This window comes from Belonocnema kinseyi, chromosome 10 (genome assembly GCF_010883055.1).
Source record: "Belonocnema kinseyi isolate 2016_QV_RU_SX_M_011 chromosome 10, B_treatae_v1, whole genome shotgun sequence".
In the NCBI taxonomy this organism is placed as follows: Eukaryota; Metazoa; Arthropoda; class Insecta; order Hymenoptera; family Cynipidae; genus Belonocnema; species Belonocnema kinseyi.
Window position 1 is genome coordinate 12,195,736 of NC_046666.1, and position 17,301 is coordinate 12,213,036.

General features: G+C 29.6%; 1 protein-coding gene across 2 annotated transcripts in view; it reads right to left on the reverse strand.

Annotated features, from left to right (window-relative positions):
• The window catches only part of LOC117182319, a 44,590-nt gene that overhangs the window by 11,496 nt on the left and 15,793 nt on the right, over positions 1–17,301 (reverse strand). For both annotated transcript variants that reach the window (XM_033375473.1, XM_033375474.1), the window contains exons 10-13: positions 15,049–15,554; positions 3,654–3,758; positions 3,296–3,561; positions 2,109–2,348 (exon numbers count right to left, since the gene is read on the reverse strand). In XM_033375473.1, the coding sequence (XP_033231364.1) occupies positions 2,109–2,348; positions 3,296–3,561; positions 3,654–3,758; positions 15,049–15,554 (1,117 nt within the window). The remainder of the gene's footprint in view (positions 1–2,108; positions 2,349–3,295; positions 3,562–3,653; positions 3,759–15,048; positions 15,555–17,301) is intronic.

The window sequence follows — 17,301 nt, forward strand, 5'->3', positions numbered from 1 at the left end:
TGTTATTAATTAGTATTGTTCTAATAATAATAATAATTAAGTTTAAATGAAATATTTATTATTTATTAATTTCACACTGTTGCATTTAAGTTACTCTGCAAATAAGATTTGAGCTTTCTGTATAAAAAGATTAAAATTAACTTTTCATTATCAAAATATGAATCTTTAAACCAGCTTTAATTTGCAAAAAAAAAAATTTAATTTTAAAAAATTGTAGCCGGAATCGTATTTTGAACATTTTTTTCGTCATTTTGCTCCACTGTGTGACGAAAGAAGGGTTAAAGAAGTTTAACACCAAAAAGACGAATTTTCTAAATAATAAAAGTTTTTCACTTAAGAAAAAATAAAAAGTTATCAAAATTGTAGAACCCTCAAGCCAAAAGACCAATTTTCTCTACAACAATTGATTTTTTAAAGAAAAAATGTGTTTTTTTAGCAAAAAATTAATTTCTCACGAAACTGATGAATTTTTACCCAATTTAAATGAAATTTAAGGCCCAGAAAATGATTTATGCGTCAAAAAAGGAAAATCTTCAACTCAAAAAGATCTATCTTAAAATTAGGATTTCTTATCAAACACTTAAAATTTGTTAAAAACTATATTATTTAATTATTATTAGTAATCACTTAATTAATTAAATATTATTAATTATTGTTATTAATTAGTATTGTTCTAATAATAATAACTAAGTTTAAATGAAATATTTATTATTTATTAATTTCACACTGTTGCATTTAAGTTACTCTGCAAAAAAGATTTAAGCTTTCTGTATAAAAAGATTTCAAATAACTTTTCACTATCAAAATAGGAATCTTTAAGCCAGCTTTAATTTACTAAAAAAAAATTTAATCTGTAAAAAATTGTAGCCGGAATCGTATTTTGAACATTTTTTCCTCATTTAGCCCCACTGTGCGCCATACAGGTGGGGGAAAGAGGTCCTAATTTGGCACTGAGAGTTAAGCTGCCAACCTCGTGTTTCTTAGAGATGGCGCACGTGTCGGCTTCACCATTTTGTTCAGTGACAGGCTGATAAAAATGGAAGTAATTTACGCTGACAATTGTCAATTTAGTTTTATCTTGACATCTTTCTGTGTGCTTTCACACAATTTTTTTCGTGAGCGTAACAGCCTTGTAAGTATTCGTGGCTGTCCTAAGTCGGCACCAAACAAGTTGTCCTGAGTCGGCACTTTTTTTATTGTTGTTAATCCTATGTTATTTTGTTGTGTTTCAATTCTATTTCCATCGTCTCTTATTGTTTTTTTTTTGTTGTGCTTTGACTGCATGTTGCTTGTCTCAGGTAGGTGTCCTTTTTTTTGTTTTCTCATTGACTTTTCGCTGATTCTATTTTCTTGTAGTCATCAAACACAAATTTAAATGCAAGAAACCAAATTGTAATCCCATTGGGATTCGATGCGCATTGGTGACTCAGGGCCAGGGGTGCCGACTTAGGACTACCATTTTGAAAAATACCAAAAATCGACTTTTCCATTTTACGAACATCATTCCAAAATCATTCCAACCTGCTCCGAATGACATAAAATTGTAGATGAAGAATCGTGGTACCTTTCTAAAGTCATTACATCGCAATTTAATCCTATTTACCTCTTTTTTCGACAAAAACTCCTACTGTGCCGACTTAGGACAAGTCCCCCCTATTCTTCGAGAACTTTTCGTCTTAGCTCCTCACATGACGAAGATATTTCTCTGCTTTATTTTTATTTTTTAATTACTTTGAATAGAGACATTCAAGAGAGTGTTGCCCAATTTACCTTGTTGGGCTCTAGTTTTTTTTCTTAATTTCCAAAAATTTAATTTCTTTAATTTTAAATAACATCCCAGTGGGCACTAAATTTAGCGACGGCATTACGACATCGTTACGACATCTTTACGACATCTTTACGACATCTTTACGACATTCTATGTCCATGTTGTTAAGGTGTCTTTGCGATATCGTAAAGACATCGTCAGATCATACAACTTATTTACGATGTCGTAAAGACACCTTAACGACATGGACATAGGATGTCGTAAATTTGTCGTAAAGATGCCGTAACGACGTCGTAAAGACGTCGCCATAATTTGTGCCCACTGGGATTTTTTGTTTTACCTTGGAGTTTTGACAAGAGCTTTCTCCTTCATTTTAATTTTTCTTTCCTGTTGTAAAGCAGCTTCCAACTGCTGCATATTTCTGCTTTTTGGCAATTTTTTTTGCTTTCTGATTTGATTTAGTTCATAAGTCAGGTATGGTTTAATGCTTTTCATGCAAGACATGGGAGGCGGACGAATGTTGGTACTTTCCTCCATTCTCATAACCACGTTTTTGTCACAAGATAAGCATTGTACATCTCTAAAATTAAAAATGGAATTTTTTTAATCTTTCAAATTATTTACTGAGAGTCCATTGGCTGACTGCTAACTTGCAAAAACAATATTTGCAAAGAGCGACCCTTTTTTGTACCAGAATTTTTTTCATTTGTTTACAATGTATTGTAATGTTCATTTATAAAATTTTTAAATAATAATTTTAAAAAATGGTGTGAACACAAATTTTTTTATATTTATTTTTTAAATCTCTTTCATTTTTAAATGTGTAAACTTGAACTGTTTTCGAAGGATTTCGAAGGATTCTAGATCATTTTGAAACTTAAATTAAAAATTTTCTTCCATTTTTCTCAATCTTCTAAAATTTTGAACAGTTCAATTTTGAGCTATAAAAAATTGAAGAAAATTGAAAATTAAAATGTTAAGAATTTACTTTTCAACTTTATTCAATTTGCAACTGTTGAGACTTAACTGTGTCAAGGGATTTCTAATATATCCACGATTTCAGAGGATGTGAACAATTTCAAACATTTTGAAGGATTTAACCAATTTTAAGTTATTTGAAAGATTCCAAAGAATTTCTTAAAATTCAATCTTCAATTTTCTTAAAAATTCAATTATAGAATGTTCAATAAATAGTCTCTAATTTTTCTCAATCTTCTTTAATTTTTAGAGTAGATTTTTAAGCTATGAAAAATTGAGAATTTAATTTCCAATTTCAGACTATTAAAAATTGAAGGGATTTTTACACATTTCAACTATTTTAAGGTATATAAAACACTTAAGCAAATTTCCAATTATTTTCAAGATTTTGAATTTATCTAAAGGTTTTCGTGGAATTGTTAAAACTTGTTTAATTTCCTACAGTTTTTTTAATTAGTAAGACTTAAAAAATCCTAACTCTGATCATCTTCTTGTAAATGTGATGTTTTTTTTATTGCTTCTATCAAATATTTAAAAAAAGTTATGAACCTCAGCATTTTTTTAGTTCCAGCTGCTTCGTTCTCCTGCCTCATATCAGCTAATACTTTCAGTTTTTCTTGAAGGGTTTTAATTTTCTCATCAACAAATTCCTTCAGAGGTGAAATTTCTACCTTATCGAGTTTGCTTCCTATTTCTTGTTGAATTTCATGTAAAGATTGCTGCCAGACCGACTCTTGCTGACTCAATTTGGCAATTGCTTCTTCAAGGCCACGAGTAAGGTCATCACAAGTTGCGTCAAATTGATCATAGGAGACCTAGAAATTTTGTTTAAAAAAATATAAGCCTTCTGGAATGTTTTTAGTAAAAATTAGAACTTGTTAATTAATGAATTATTTGGAAAGATTGCCTTTCTTTTAACAGCCTTAGCATCTGCCTTATCAGCTAAAGCATCCTCGAGGTCTTCTTTATCAGCTTTCACAGTTTTCAATAGTTCGATTTGCTCCTGCAGAACCTGCAAAATCGATGAGTAAAATGAGGATGGTACCATACACTGTAAAAAAAAGTTGGGTTGAAAATCACATTAACAGTTTACTATAATTAAATTGAAGTAAGCATTGTGATAAAACCCTGACTGTGGTACTTTGACAGTCGACGTTTAAGATTGTAGCGTATTATATTGGAAACTATTTGACCTATATAATACGTACTAAAGATACATAGAGCATTGCATTTACATAAGACTGTAAATCTATAAATAACAGCGTATGAACTCGGAATTCACAATGTCTTTTTAATTAAAATCAAATTGAATTTTTATCTGTCACTTCAAAATCTAATTTTAGGATTAGGAAATTACTGTTAATGTATTTCCTATTTATTATTTATTATCAATATCACATTTGAATATCGACACTATTCAAAATCAGCGCGCCAACAGTAACCAATCGTGTTGATGGTGCGACGCAAGCGCTGTTCAATAAGTTCCCAAGATTGGGAGCACTGATATGAATAAGCCTTTATATTTACAAGTTTTCTACCAGCCCCATGCATCGCCCCCACTTTTCTGTTATATTACGATCCGGAGGGGAATTGTCGGTTAAACTAATCCAACAGATGGCGCCACAAAAAGTAGGTCTGTCTTTTTCATTGATTGCATTAAGAAAAAGCAAAAATAATTAAAAACTTGATGCTGTTTGCAAATAAACAAAAAAAAAAAGATGAAAATATAAGTCTAACTATTACTAGTTATTTAAAAAAAGAAAATGTCATGAAAATATGTAATTTAATACGAATAAAATTTAATTTTGAGATACATTTTGAAAGCAGTTCGAACTTTATATTTTTGTGATTTATTTTACTCATATTATTGATTTTACTATTTGTTAAAGTTAACCAAAATTTTTTTTGTTAAAATTATTAATATAGCTAATGAAAAAAATTAATAAAATTAAAGACCTCAATGAAAAAAATATTTAAAACATATACATGATCAGAAGAATTAATTAAAAATATATGACGTATATTGTATATAGAGGGAATATTTTGGTAAAAAGTTAATGAAGAGACTAATAAATGAGAAAGTGGATTTAATATTATTTAATATAATGTATATGTTTATTTAAATTGAACTGAATATCATATAGACATTTTTATAGTGCAATAATTTATTTGTTGCTTAATCTTGAAAGCTTTTTTCGCCCTACATTCAACTCCTAATAATTTTATTTAAAATTTGTAATTTAAAGAAGATATTGAATTAAATAGTTAATTATATTATTGCAAACCTCATTTTTAAAATGAATCGACTATAAACTATTAAAATCTATAAACAAACGTAACGTACTCATGACGAAGTGTAGGAGGAAATTCACTTTTTTCATTCAGCTTGACGCTCCAAACTTTTGTCTTCTCTATTTGTTTATTAATAATTCTTCTACTCAAAATATGAAAAGACTGAAATTTTATACATAATAATTTTTTACGCTTTGATAACTGATCAGGAAAACTTTATATTGTCTAAAATTAATTTTTAGGGACTCATAAAATACAAATAATTTGTTTATCACTCTATTTATTTGTTAGAAACATATTTGATAAACAAATTAACAAATAGTCTTATTATCGGTAACATTTTTTGTAGCTAAAGGTGCTTCACATTAATGTAGGAATTACATTTAATAACAAAAATACTTTTAAAGTTTATAATAACTATTGTTATAAACAATTCTTCGGCAAAATATTATAATTTGAAATTTTTTAAATTATTATTTCCTTCAAGCGCCAGAAAGACTTAAGGTATTCCCTGAAACATTAAATATTTAATAATATTTGATAAAATATAACAATTTAATTTTTTGTAAATATATTAGATAAAGAAATTCTAAATTTTGGTCCTTTCGCATAGAAATTTTTTTTCACACTGGAAATATTTTAAGCTGTTGGGCGAATAACTGCTAGTCAAAAAAATATGTGAGAAGTTAACAATGACCATTGTCATGAATAATTCTCGTGACAAAATATTCAAATGTAAGGTTTTATCAAAATTTTCTTTTCTTGAATGGCTACAATGGCTACGTATATTCCTAAAAAATGTATCTTCGATCATATTTAGTGGAATATAACAACTCAAATGTTTATAAACAATTATTATAAAAAATGTCCCAATGTGGGCAGTTTCACTCGGAAAAAGTCGAGTTTTCAATCGTAATAGATTGAAAATGAATCATAACACTGCATGCTAAGATTCACTCAATACAAAATCTTTTGACAATAAGCCACCGACTTGGCCATCAAAGAAAATTTAAATTTGATAAAACCTCAAGTTTAAATATTTTATCACAAGAATTGTTAATAACAGTGGTTATTGTTAACTCTTCTAATATTTTTGTGACTAGCAGTCATTCGTCCAATAGCTTAAAACATTTCCAGTGCAAAAAAAAATTCTATGCGAAAGGGAAAACATTTTAAATTTATTTATCTAATTTGTTCACAAAAATTTAAATTGTTATGTTTTATCCAATATTATTGAATATTTATTTTTTTAAGGAATATCTGAAGTTCTGACCATTCAAGGAAATTATAATTTGAAAAATCGCAAATACTAATATTTTGACACAAAAATTGTTTATCACAGTAGTTATTATAAACTTTTGAATTATTCTTGTTATTAAATGTCATTCCTACATTAATGGGAAGCACTTTTAGCAACAAAAAGAAATTTCCACTGATAATTAGACTTTGATCATACTTTGATTGTAAAAATTATTAATAAAAAAATAGAGGAGACAAAATATCGGAGAGTCAAGATCTATATAATTTAATGATCTTTAATTTAAAACAAACGAATTGAAAGTCGCAAGAAAATTAAAGGCTCTGGACATTTTTGAATGAAAAAAGTGCATTTACTCCAACTGTGCGTTATGAGTACAGTACGTTTGTTTATAGATTTTAATAGCTTGTAGTCTGTTAATTTTAGAAATGAGGTTTGTAATAATATAATGAAGTATTTAATTCAAAATCTCCTACAAATTTATATTTTTAAATAAAATTATTAGGAGCTGAATGCAGCGAGAAAAAAGCTTTTAAGATTAAGAAACAAATAAATTATTGAACTATATAAATGTATATATGATGTTCGGTTCAATTTAAATAAATATATACATTATATTAAATCCATTTTGTAATTTATCATACTTGTCATTGACTTTTTTCCAAATAATATCTTACATATTATTTTTTTCATTAGAAGTACCATACACAGCTATTTTGGAAAATAAAACATAATAGAAGTTTAAAAAAACATTGGAACTTTCATTCAGATGTTATAAACTCCCATAAAATAAAGTTCTTCTAATGCTAAAATGAATTTAAATTATTGTATTTATTTTTCAAGTTTTTGGTTCAAGCTATATTCAAAACTTTATCTGCCTCTTTTAACTTTAACAATTTACAAAAATCATTAAAGGAGGAGAAAAAGTTTCTACATTCTTAAAATTGTATTTTCAGGATGGCAGCTAGACCGGGAAATGACCGGGAATTTTATGAGACCGGGAAATGACCGTGAATTTATTTGTTGACCGCGAATTTCACAAATTTTTAGAAAAAAAATCTGTCTAAGTTTCATTTTAACCATTTTTTAAATAATCAATTAAATGTTTATTAGTATCCACAATTTGGGATTAAAAAAACATTTTAGAAGAACAAATATGAATAGAAATTAAAATCATTTTTTAAATTCAATTATATACTCGTATTAATGATTAACAAGTAAATTATCATTTATTTTACAAGACGGTTCGGAATAATTTCAAAATTCTAGAATTTCTGAATTTTAACATAAAAAAATTCAAGTATATATTAAGTCCCAAATAATATATTCATAAATAAAGGCTTTTATTAAATTTCAAATATTTCTTTAGTTTAAAATTTAAAAAATTTAATTTTGTAACTAAGAAAAATATCAATTGCTTCATATTTAGAAATATTTTATTGTTAATTTAAATTCAGTAATTGTAAATCAAACACTCAAAACTAATATTTGATCGTTACGATTTTGGTTGTTCTATTTGAAGAAATTTAGTTTGCAAATAAAAAATAAAAAAAGTTTTAAAAAATTAGACTAAGTTGAAAAGATATTTAGAAGATCTGAAAAGATTTAAAATTAATTAGAATTTTTAATTCTTCAAAATAATTTAAACGAAGTCAAAATTTGGCTATTCTTACCGAAATCACGGTACAAATAGCCCACGGCCTGATTTTAATTTTAATTTTTGAAAATTATTTTAAGAGAATATTTAAAAAAATTAAAAATATTTTCAAAATTATTAAAAATGAATCTGGAAGATTTTAAAGGAATATTTTTTTATTTTATAGCATTTAGAAAGTAAATTTACGAAGAATTCGAATCATTTTAACAGATTAAAAATGAAAATAATTCAACTTTTACTTTAGGAATTACTCAGTTCATAACGAAAATGTAATGATTCCATTTTCAATATTTCTAGGTAAAAATTGCTTAAAATTATTTGCAGCTCAGTTTTTATTACTTTAAATTAAAAAAATTTTAGTTTTTGAATTCAAATTTTTAAATTTCATTGACCGTGAAAAATGTTTACAGACCAGGTAAGACGGGGAAATGACTATGCACTTTTTATCTGATTAAAACCGTTTACCTGAATTTTAAATTATTGCTCAAAACAAGATTTGTGCTCTATAAAATAACGTTTAGACTTCAACTCTGCTAAATTGTATTATAAATATTGTATTTTTTAGATTTTGTTTCGAGCTATTTTTCAAACATTATCCTCTTGTTTCTTTACTTTCACAAATCACAAAAAAAAAATTAACGGCGAAAAAAGAGTTTTGATATTATTATGAACATGTTGAAAGTATGGATGTGGATGAAAAAAAAAGGTAAGTGCGGAATTTCGGGAAGTATAAGTGTAATAAATAATAATAAAGGTGACAGTAGAGAACAGCTACAACGCGAAGATGTAGCGCCTCCAAAAATTAAAAAGGATAGCATACACAGAAAAAACTGAAGTTTCCATTGGAACCCATTTTTGGTTCCAAAGGAGCTGCAACAAAAATGAACCCCACTTGCTGAAAAGGAACCCTAAACGATAAATGAGCTCTAAATGATACCACACTAGGAGTTCGAAAGGATCTCAAATGTAATTGAGCCTATTCCTAAAGAACCTATTTTTCGCTTTGCCCACTTGGATATTATTTTTAATTAATCACATAATATTTACCTTAGAGCACACATGTCATCGAACTCTGATGAAGATAGCTTAATGAACATAATTAACTTATAATATTTATTACTCCAATTGAAATAGATATAATGAATTGATAAATATCATTTGCTGGTTATGTAGTAAATTTGTAAATATAAAGGCTTATTCACATCAGTGCTCCCAATCTTGGGAACTTTTTGAACTGCGCTTGCGTCGCGCCGGTAACATGATTGGTTACTGTTGGCGGGCTGAATTTGAATATTGTCAATATTCAAATGTGATATTTATAATAAATAATGATTAGGAAATGCATTTACAGTAATTTCTTAATTATAAAATAAGATTTTGAAGTGACAGATAAAAATTTAATTCGATTTCAATTAAAAAGACGTTGTGAATTCCGAGTTTAGAGAAAGAAAGCATTTTTTTATCTCCATGATTAATCTTGTCTCTGTCGAGTTTCTAATTTTTATTTTTTTTATTCGAAACTATTTGAGCTAAAATAAAATGAATAAAGTTACTAAAAATAAATTGAAATTTGTTTCTAAAGTTAAAATTAAAACGTTTTTTGCAATAAAATCACAATATTTTTCCATCTGTCACTCAAAAATTCTATTTTAGGATTAACAAATTACTTTTGAAGCATTTCCCAATCATTATTTATTATAAATATAACATTTAAATATTTATATAATTTTAAATGCGCGCGCTAAAAGCAACAAAACATGTTGCTGGCGCGACGCATGCGCAGTTCTAAAAGTTCCCAAAATTGGGAGCACTGATTCATATGCCAAAAAATATTCGTCTTAAGTCTTAAGTGGTAAAAATGGGTTAGCTGAGTAATGCATTTTCACTTATAATCAATAAAATCGCATTACATTTCCAATTATTAATTGACCAATGATTTGAAATGATGGTAATTTAAAGGTTGTGTAGACTTGAACCAATTTTGTATTAAAAATTACAAAATAAGTGAACCTTAACAAGTAAAAAATAAAATGAGTAAATATTAATATCGTTAGTGTTTGCTTTACTGACAAATTCTGTAAATCGCTAACTTACCAACCGGACTTTGCAAGCGGTTGGCTTGTGAATGAGCCTCGATGCTGTTGATGCTGTTCTTTTCAAGTGCGCTCTAAACTAACCCATTTGGGTCTCTACAGGTATCTATTGGAGCTCAATTTCCAAATGACACCAACTTTTATTTGAGCCGCAACATGAGTCAACCCCTATTTTTTTCTGTGTAGCTATGACTTTGGCAAAAATGTACGCAAATTTGACTGCAAAGTACTATGTTACTGAGAGCATTCTTCACGTTACCTTAAAAGGAATTAATTCTGCTCTTGATGTCCCAGTGGGCATAAAATTTGGCGGCGCCTTTACGACATCGTTACGACATCCTTACGGCAACTTTACGATATCATATGTCCATGTCGTTAAGGTGTCATTACGATATCGTAAACATGTTGCATGATCTGACGATGTCTTTACGATATCGTAAAGACACCGAAACGACACGGACATAGGATGTCGTAACGACGTCGTAAAGACGTCGCCAAATTTTGTGCCCACTGGGGTGTATTTTTAAACTTTTGAAGATTCACTTAAAGCAGCTAATCTGTAAACAAACGGTTAGTGGAATTTTCTTCGAAAGCTTCCGCGGTATTACAAATGCTCTTGATGCGAAACACGGTCTCTTAAGAAATACGTATTGTAGAAGTGAGTAGGAAAAATGTTAACCTTGTTGAACCAATAGAAGAAGAATTTTCGACCAAGCCGAAAGAAAATAAATTTACGTTTCAATATGTTACGGTTTTAGGAACATTAAAATCTTTGTTTAGCAATTATCTAGTTCGTAACTCTTGTACGAATCGCGAGCCTTCCGAAGAAGGCAAAGGATTCTTCAAAATTAGAGACGGGGCCATTATTTTAAAAAATCTTTTTTTTATAGCAAAGCTTTTGAAATAGTTGCTTTTCAGGATGCATTTAAAATTTTCAATGCACTAGGATCATCAAAAACCCAATAACATAAATTAGTTGCGCTTTGTAGATAAAAAGGCATAACTCGATTCGGCTGGGAGCCATTTTTCAAACCCTTCATTGATGATTTCAAGATTTTTGAAACAAAAGGAACAACAATATCATTTGCCGGCGAAAATCAAACTTTTCTGGGAAGTCTATTAGTTATGCTAAGTGATAATTCAGGAAGTCACCAAATAGAAGGATTTACGCAAAACTTCAGCAAATCAAATTATTTTTGCCGCTTCTGCCTTATTACTAGGAAAGATCTGCTATCAAATAATTACGGGGTGCAAAAATTAAGAACTCCTCTGAATTATACACTTTGCACAATAAATGCGGAAATTACAGGGAAATTATGTGAAAGTGTCTGGACGCAGTGGGCAAAAAAATTAAGGATGTCCTAGAGTCGTCTTTGGGACATCCCTAAGACGTCTTTTATAACATGTCTTTTGGACAACCTAGGGATGCTCTTAAAACGCCTAATGTCAGTACGAAAGATGTCCTGAGAACGTCTATTTCTTTGAGACGTCTTTAGATCATCTTTAGGACATTGGACGTCTTAGAGACGTTGATTGGGCAGACGTAAGACGTCATAGGAACGTCCCAACCACTACTGGCAATTAAGTATTTTATCAAGAATAAGTGGTTTCGCATTGGGTATTTGAATTATAACTTGCAGATCATACAGTTAAGTACGGATTCGAGCCCTGACAACGTTCCTGTAATTGATGTTAGAAAGGAAAAAATAACTGGTACTGCAAGTGAAATTCGAAAGCTGCTTCTTGTATTCCCCCTTGCCGTTGATCATATCATTAAAAAAAGGAAATTTTAATATCGAATCGCTTTAATTTACAGTAGCGGCGGAAATTGAGGGCACTCTTTTTTCCCATTTGTAAAATAGCTACCGAATAAGTCAAAAACTTTCGTGAATATCACCTATTTTTCTGTTATTAGTTTTGAGATAAAATTCAAAAAGATTAATTACTTTCGCAATATCTATTATGATAATTTTTATAATGCGTTACTCTTCAACTTCAATAATTATATAAACTTTCTGCTGAAAAACTTGAAAATAAAGTTAAACCTTTTTTTTAATTCTCTAGCAGCCAGAAAGAAGCATTGAATTACGTGATTGAGCTCTTCATGTTACAGATGACAAAAGTTCTCAAAATATGGTCCTAAGATAGACAAAGGAAAAAGTGTTTTCTTTCGCCCGATCCTTCAAAATTGACGATAGAGAATTTTATTTCTAAGGGAAATGTGAAGCTTCAGATTAAAGGAATATCGCTCGTTTTAGCAAAAAATGGAACACTCGTAGACAAAGATGACGTTCTATGAACTTTATACGAAAATGGGGATATTTTCCAATTACAGCAATCTTATTAATTTTGGTAGCCATGCATAAACTCACTCGCAGTGATACCTTTAGTCGATGAAAATTTCACTTCGATTGAGAATAATAATACAAATAAATCGCCTCATTTTGTTGGTGCGGACAGTGAAGCTGATACCAGTATTCTTCAAGACTCTATCGGTGAGCAATTACTTTCTCGTAAATCACAAGAAGGTATTCTGAAGGATCTTCTGGTTTCAAATATTGAAACATCGACCCTCCAGATGCCTGGAAGGAATCGCGAAGGAAATTTTGAAAATGATTGGACTCTTCTTAAATTCAACTAGAAGAGCTGTTGCCAATCGAAAATTAATTATTTACAAGCAGGCAGAAGAAACAAAAAGGTAGTGAATTACTTCACCAACGAAGATTTTTAGCAGTTAAGAGATATAAAAACGGCAATTCCTACCAGAGCATTCAGGGATGTTGCAAAGCATTTCGTAGAACTTTATCCAAAACTTTTCTGGCCCAGAATGCCAAGGAGGAGAAATTAACCAGTGGGCACAAAACTATGAAAATCCCAAGAACGTCCCTTGGACGTTCCTAAGACGTCCTATGTCAGGCCAATCAACGTCTTCAAGACGTCCAATGCTTTAAAGATAACCTAACGACGTCTTAAAGACATGGACATTCTCGGGACATCTTTCGTACTGACATTAGACGTTTTAAGAACATTCCTAGGATGACTAAGAGACATTTTATAAAAGACGTTTTAGGGATGTTCCAAAGACGTCTCTAGGACATCCTTAATTTTTTTGCCCACAGGGTAGGTAGTGGATGCGCTAGTATCCTAACAAAAATGAGGAACAGAAACAACAATATTAACAGAGGGCTTAATCAATCTTCTATTCCGAATAGTCTTCTTGTCAGTTCCGGTAAAATTAGATTTTTACATATGGCTAGAGCTGGATGTTCTAATTGGCAACCGTCATTGGATACAAGCTTAAAAATGTTAAAAAGCCAGAAGCTTTTCCTCCACAAGAGGATAACCGAACTAGTTACTCTAGAAATAGATAGGAATCAAATTAACAAGGAACTGCAAGCAACATTCCCTTCACTGAAGGAGGACACCAACCTACATCAAGAAAACGATAATTGTATCGAATTCGATGAAAAAATTGCGTAATCTTGAAGGAATAGCCAAGGAGGAAAAAGAAAATATGGCAGTTAAATACTTTTCAATCACGTTCAACTACCAACGAAGATTTTTAAACAATCTTGATAATCCACTAACTGTCGAGGATGTAATAGACTTTTAGACAGATTTCAGAAGTACTAAGTTGTATGTTTGGCATTATCTACTGCTGATGGGTCACCCAATAGAAAGGCTTTTAGGAAAACCAGCGAGGAGTGAGCAAAAAATATTTATGTTTGGACACAGGAAGCATATCAGTTTATGTTCCACTGCCAGTTTTGAAGATATTATGAAAATAATCACGAACATTTTAATTAAAAACACGAATCTCTATTCTTTCAGTATCCTATAAGATTTTAATTTACACTTAAAATTGGGAACTTGCCTTGAATGTGATTATATAAATTATTAAAAGAATATTATTTACATAATGTAGCCTCGCTTTCTGAATTACAAGCACCTTCTGCTATATTTGTCTGGGTTCTTTTCATAAGTCTGATATTGTAATTGTTCTGCTTACTTTAAAAAATGAAGTTTTTCATAAACATTTTCCTATAAGGAGTACAATACAATATTTCATTATACAAAAAGTCGTTGATTTCACTTTGAAATTTATCTACTGATATTTACAGTCAACTGTTGCAATCTCTATTAAATAAAAATATTATCCTGTTGCAGGCAATAAAGAAACATACAACTTTTTCTTGGGTGGACAATTGATTTTTCATGTCCTTACGTTCATGAAAGCTTTCGAATATCTCTTTGCACCCAAATTTATTTTTCACAAACCCTTTTTGAAGTTGAATTCCGTAACTTTGGACGTCGTGCAGAAATATTTCATGAACATTCATCCCGACTTGGGAAACAAGGCTGTCAATCCGGGACGTTCAAAAGATAGAGTTTTCTGTTTGATATATTCCTCGGAAAACATAAAAATTGTCACAGAGTCATAAGATCAACACTCATATTCTCTTCATGGAAGATGTTTTTATAAAATATAATTCAACACTTACTCTTGAATCTTTGATTAGAATTTACAATTTAAAACAAATTTTATGTAAGTTTTTATAAACTTTGATGTTGCCTTTATCTTAAAATAACTTGTTGAATTATTAATAAATTATAATATATTATATTGATAAAAAATAATTTGTGCTTATCATTTTGCAGGGTAGCCCCTAGCGGACCGAGTGAACTGAAAGGATACTTTTCAGTCAACAGGTGTTATTATTTTGTTTAACTTTTTACTGTTGCAAAAAGTTATTACGATTACTTCCTGACCTTTTAATTGGAATTTTAACGTAAAATCCAAATTTCACTAATTTAAAAGTTGATCTTACTGTTTTCTTTTTAAGTTTTTGTTGCATGCTACGGAAGGGATACTATGTGGATACTATGAGGATACTCTGTAGATTATCCATTTCATTCACTCGGTCCGCTAGGGGCGCTCGAACGGATTTTCACAGTTGTATCCCCTTCGTGTCAGATATTTTGATTTTGAAAATATACATACGATTGTTTGAGTATCAAGATTTCCTTTTTCTTTTAGAATCTTATTCGTCGTCTCATTCAATGTCTGCATATCAGATTGAATATTTTGAATCTTGGTAACAAGATCATTAATAATTAGACCTCCTTCTGGACCAACTCCACCCATCGGTGAGTTGTTCACTCTCTCCATAAGTTGAGCCACATCTTTTTCTAATTCTTGAACTCTATTATTCAATTCTGGTATTGCAACTGCATACATAGCTTCAACATTTTGAACAGTTTCCAAACAACGATTTAATATTTCTGCATTTGTTCCACTTTCAGGTTCAGTTGATCCTTCCGTTCTTGGAAGCTGATTGGCAGCTGCAGAAGATCCAGTCTTGTCTCCGCTTTCTGCTTCTGTTTCTACCGCTGAAGATTTCTCTCCTTTTTTTATACCTCCATCTTCTGTTTTTTTACTAGCTCCTCCTCCAGGTACAGCTTTCTTAGCACCTGTTCCAGATTCTCCAGCTTCTGGATTGGCACCACCTAATTTTTTCAAGAAGAATTTTTCATTTTAGGATTTGGTAGCCCTGGGACAAGAAACTTATATTTTCGGTTTTGTCCGTCCGTCATTCTTTTTTTACAATAAGGGAAGTAAGAGTGGGAAGGAAAGTGAATGAGCACTCGTCAATTCGCCTACGACTACCTGCCACCTTTTCCCCCTCTACAGCGGATTTCCGTGACAAATTCCCCTCCTGCATTGCTGACTGGAAACATGATTGCGCAGTGAAGAAAAAGTACATTTTTTGGTTCAAAATACGATTCCGGCTGAACCTGTAGACGGATTTGGATTTTTTTTAAAAGCTGATAAAATGTCAAAGAAAGTTTTTGAGCCTGATTTTTAATTTAGTTTTTCAATTTCTTTATAAATAAATAAATATGACGAATAAAATGACCACTTTTTCTATTTGACGTTCCCGGTGCTCCTCAATAATAGTAAAATTGTTGTAATCACCGACGTTTTATAGAATTACATAATATAAAGATATTCCAGCATAAAACAATAAACAAAAAAAAATTTATGAACAAATTATTTTTTGAAAGTGTGTTTTATATAATTTTTAATAATTTAACTTTTTTTAAGTTATATTGCAAGAAATTTGAATGGAAACAATATTTTAATGAAAGCAATTCCTTTTAAGACTATTTTTGTTAATATTATAATCTAATTTAATTAAAAAATGCATTATTCAGGCATTTGTCATCAGAAAAATTCGTTTTTTTCGATTTCAATTTTTTTTAAATTAGCAACCTTATGATAATTTCAGAAAAATTCATAATTTGTTGATAAATTTTATGATTTTTTAACAATTTTAATAAACAAATGCATTATTTGGACATTTGTCGACGGAAAAACTCGTTTTTTTTTCTAATGCGAGTCCCTTTAAATGGCAACTTCATGATAATTTTACCAACATCCATCACTATAACGTCAGGTTAATTTCAGCAACATTCATAATAAGTCAATCAATTTTATGATTTTTTCAACAAAATTAATAAACAAATGCATTATTTGGGCATTTGTTGACGGAAAAACTCGTTTTTTTTAAATTTAAGTCCTTTTAATTTGGAACTTTACAATAATTTCAGTAACATTCATAATTAGTTAATTAATTTTATGCTTTTATTAAACAAATTAATTTTAAAAATGCATTATTCGGGCATTTGTCAACATGAAAAACTCGTTTTTTCAAAGTCAGTCCTTTTAATTTCAGAGCAAAAGTTCTTTTTTTTCATTCAGTACTTACAATTGGCGAACACGAGAGGGTTTGAATAAAAGGAATGAAGGAATTCTCGCAAAGTTATTAAAAGGACTGTTATTGAAAAAAACGAGTTTTTCCGTCGACAAGTGTCCAAATAATGCATTTGCTTATTAAAATTGTTAGAAAATCATCAAATTTATCAACAAATTATGATATTTTCTGAAATTATCATGAGTTTCCTAATTTCTAAAAATTGAAATAAAAAAAACGAATTTTTCTGATGACAAATGCCTGAATAATGTATTTGTTTATTAAATTTGTTAAAAATATTTACAAGAATAGTCTTCATAGAAATTTTTTTCATTAAAATATTGTTTCCGTACAAATTTCTTGCAATACAACTTAAAAAACGTTAAATTATTGAAAAATTATAGAAAACACATTTTCCACCAATAATTTGTTCATAAACAATTTTTTTCATTGTATTGTGATGGAGTATCTTTATATCTTTATATCTTTATATAATATCT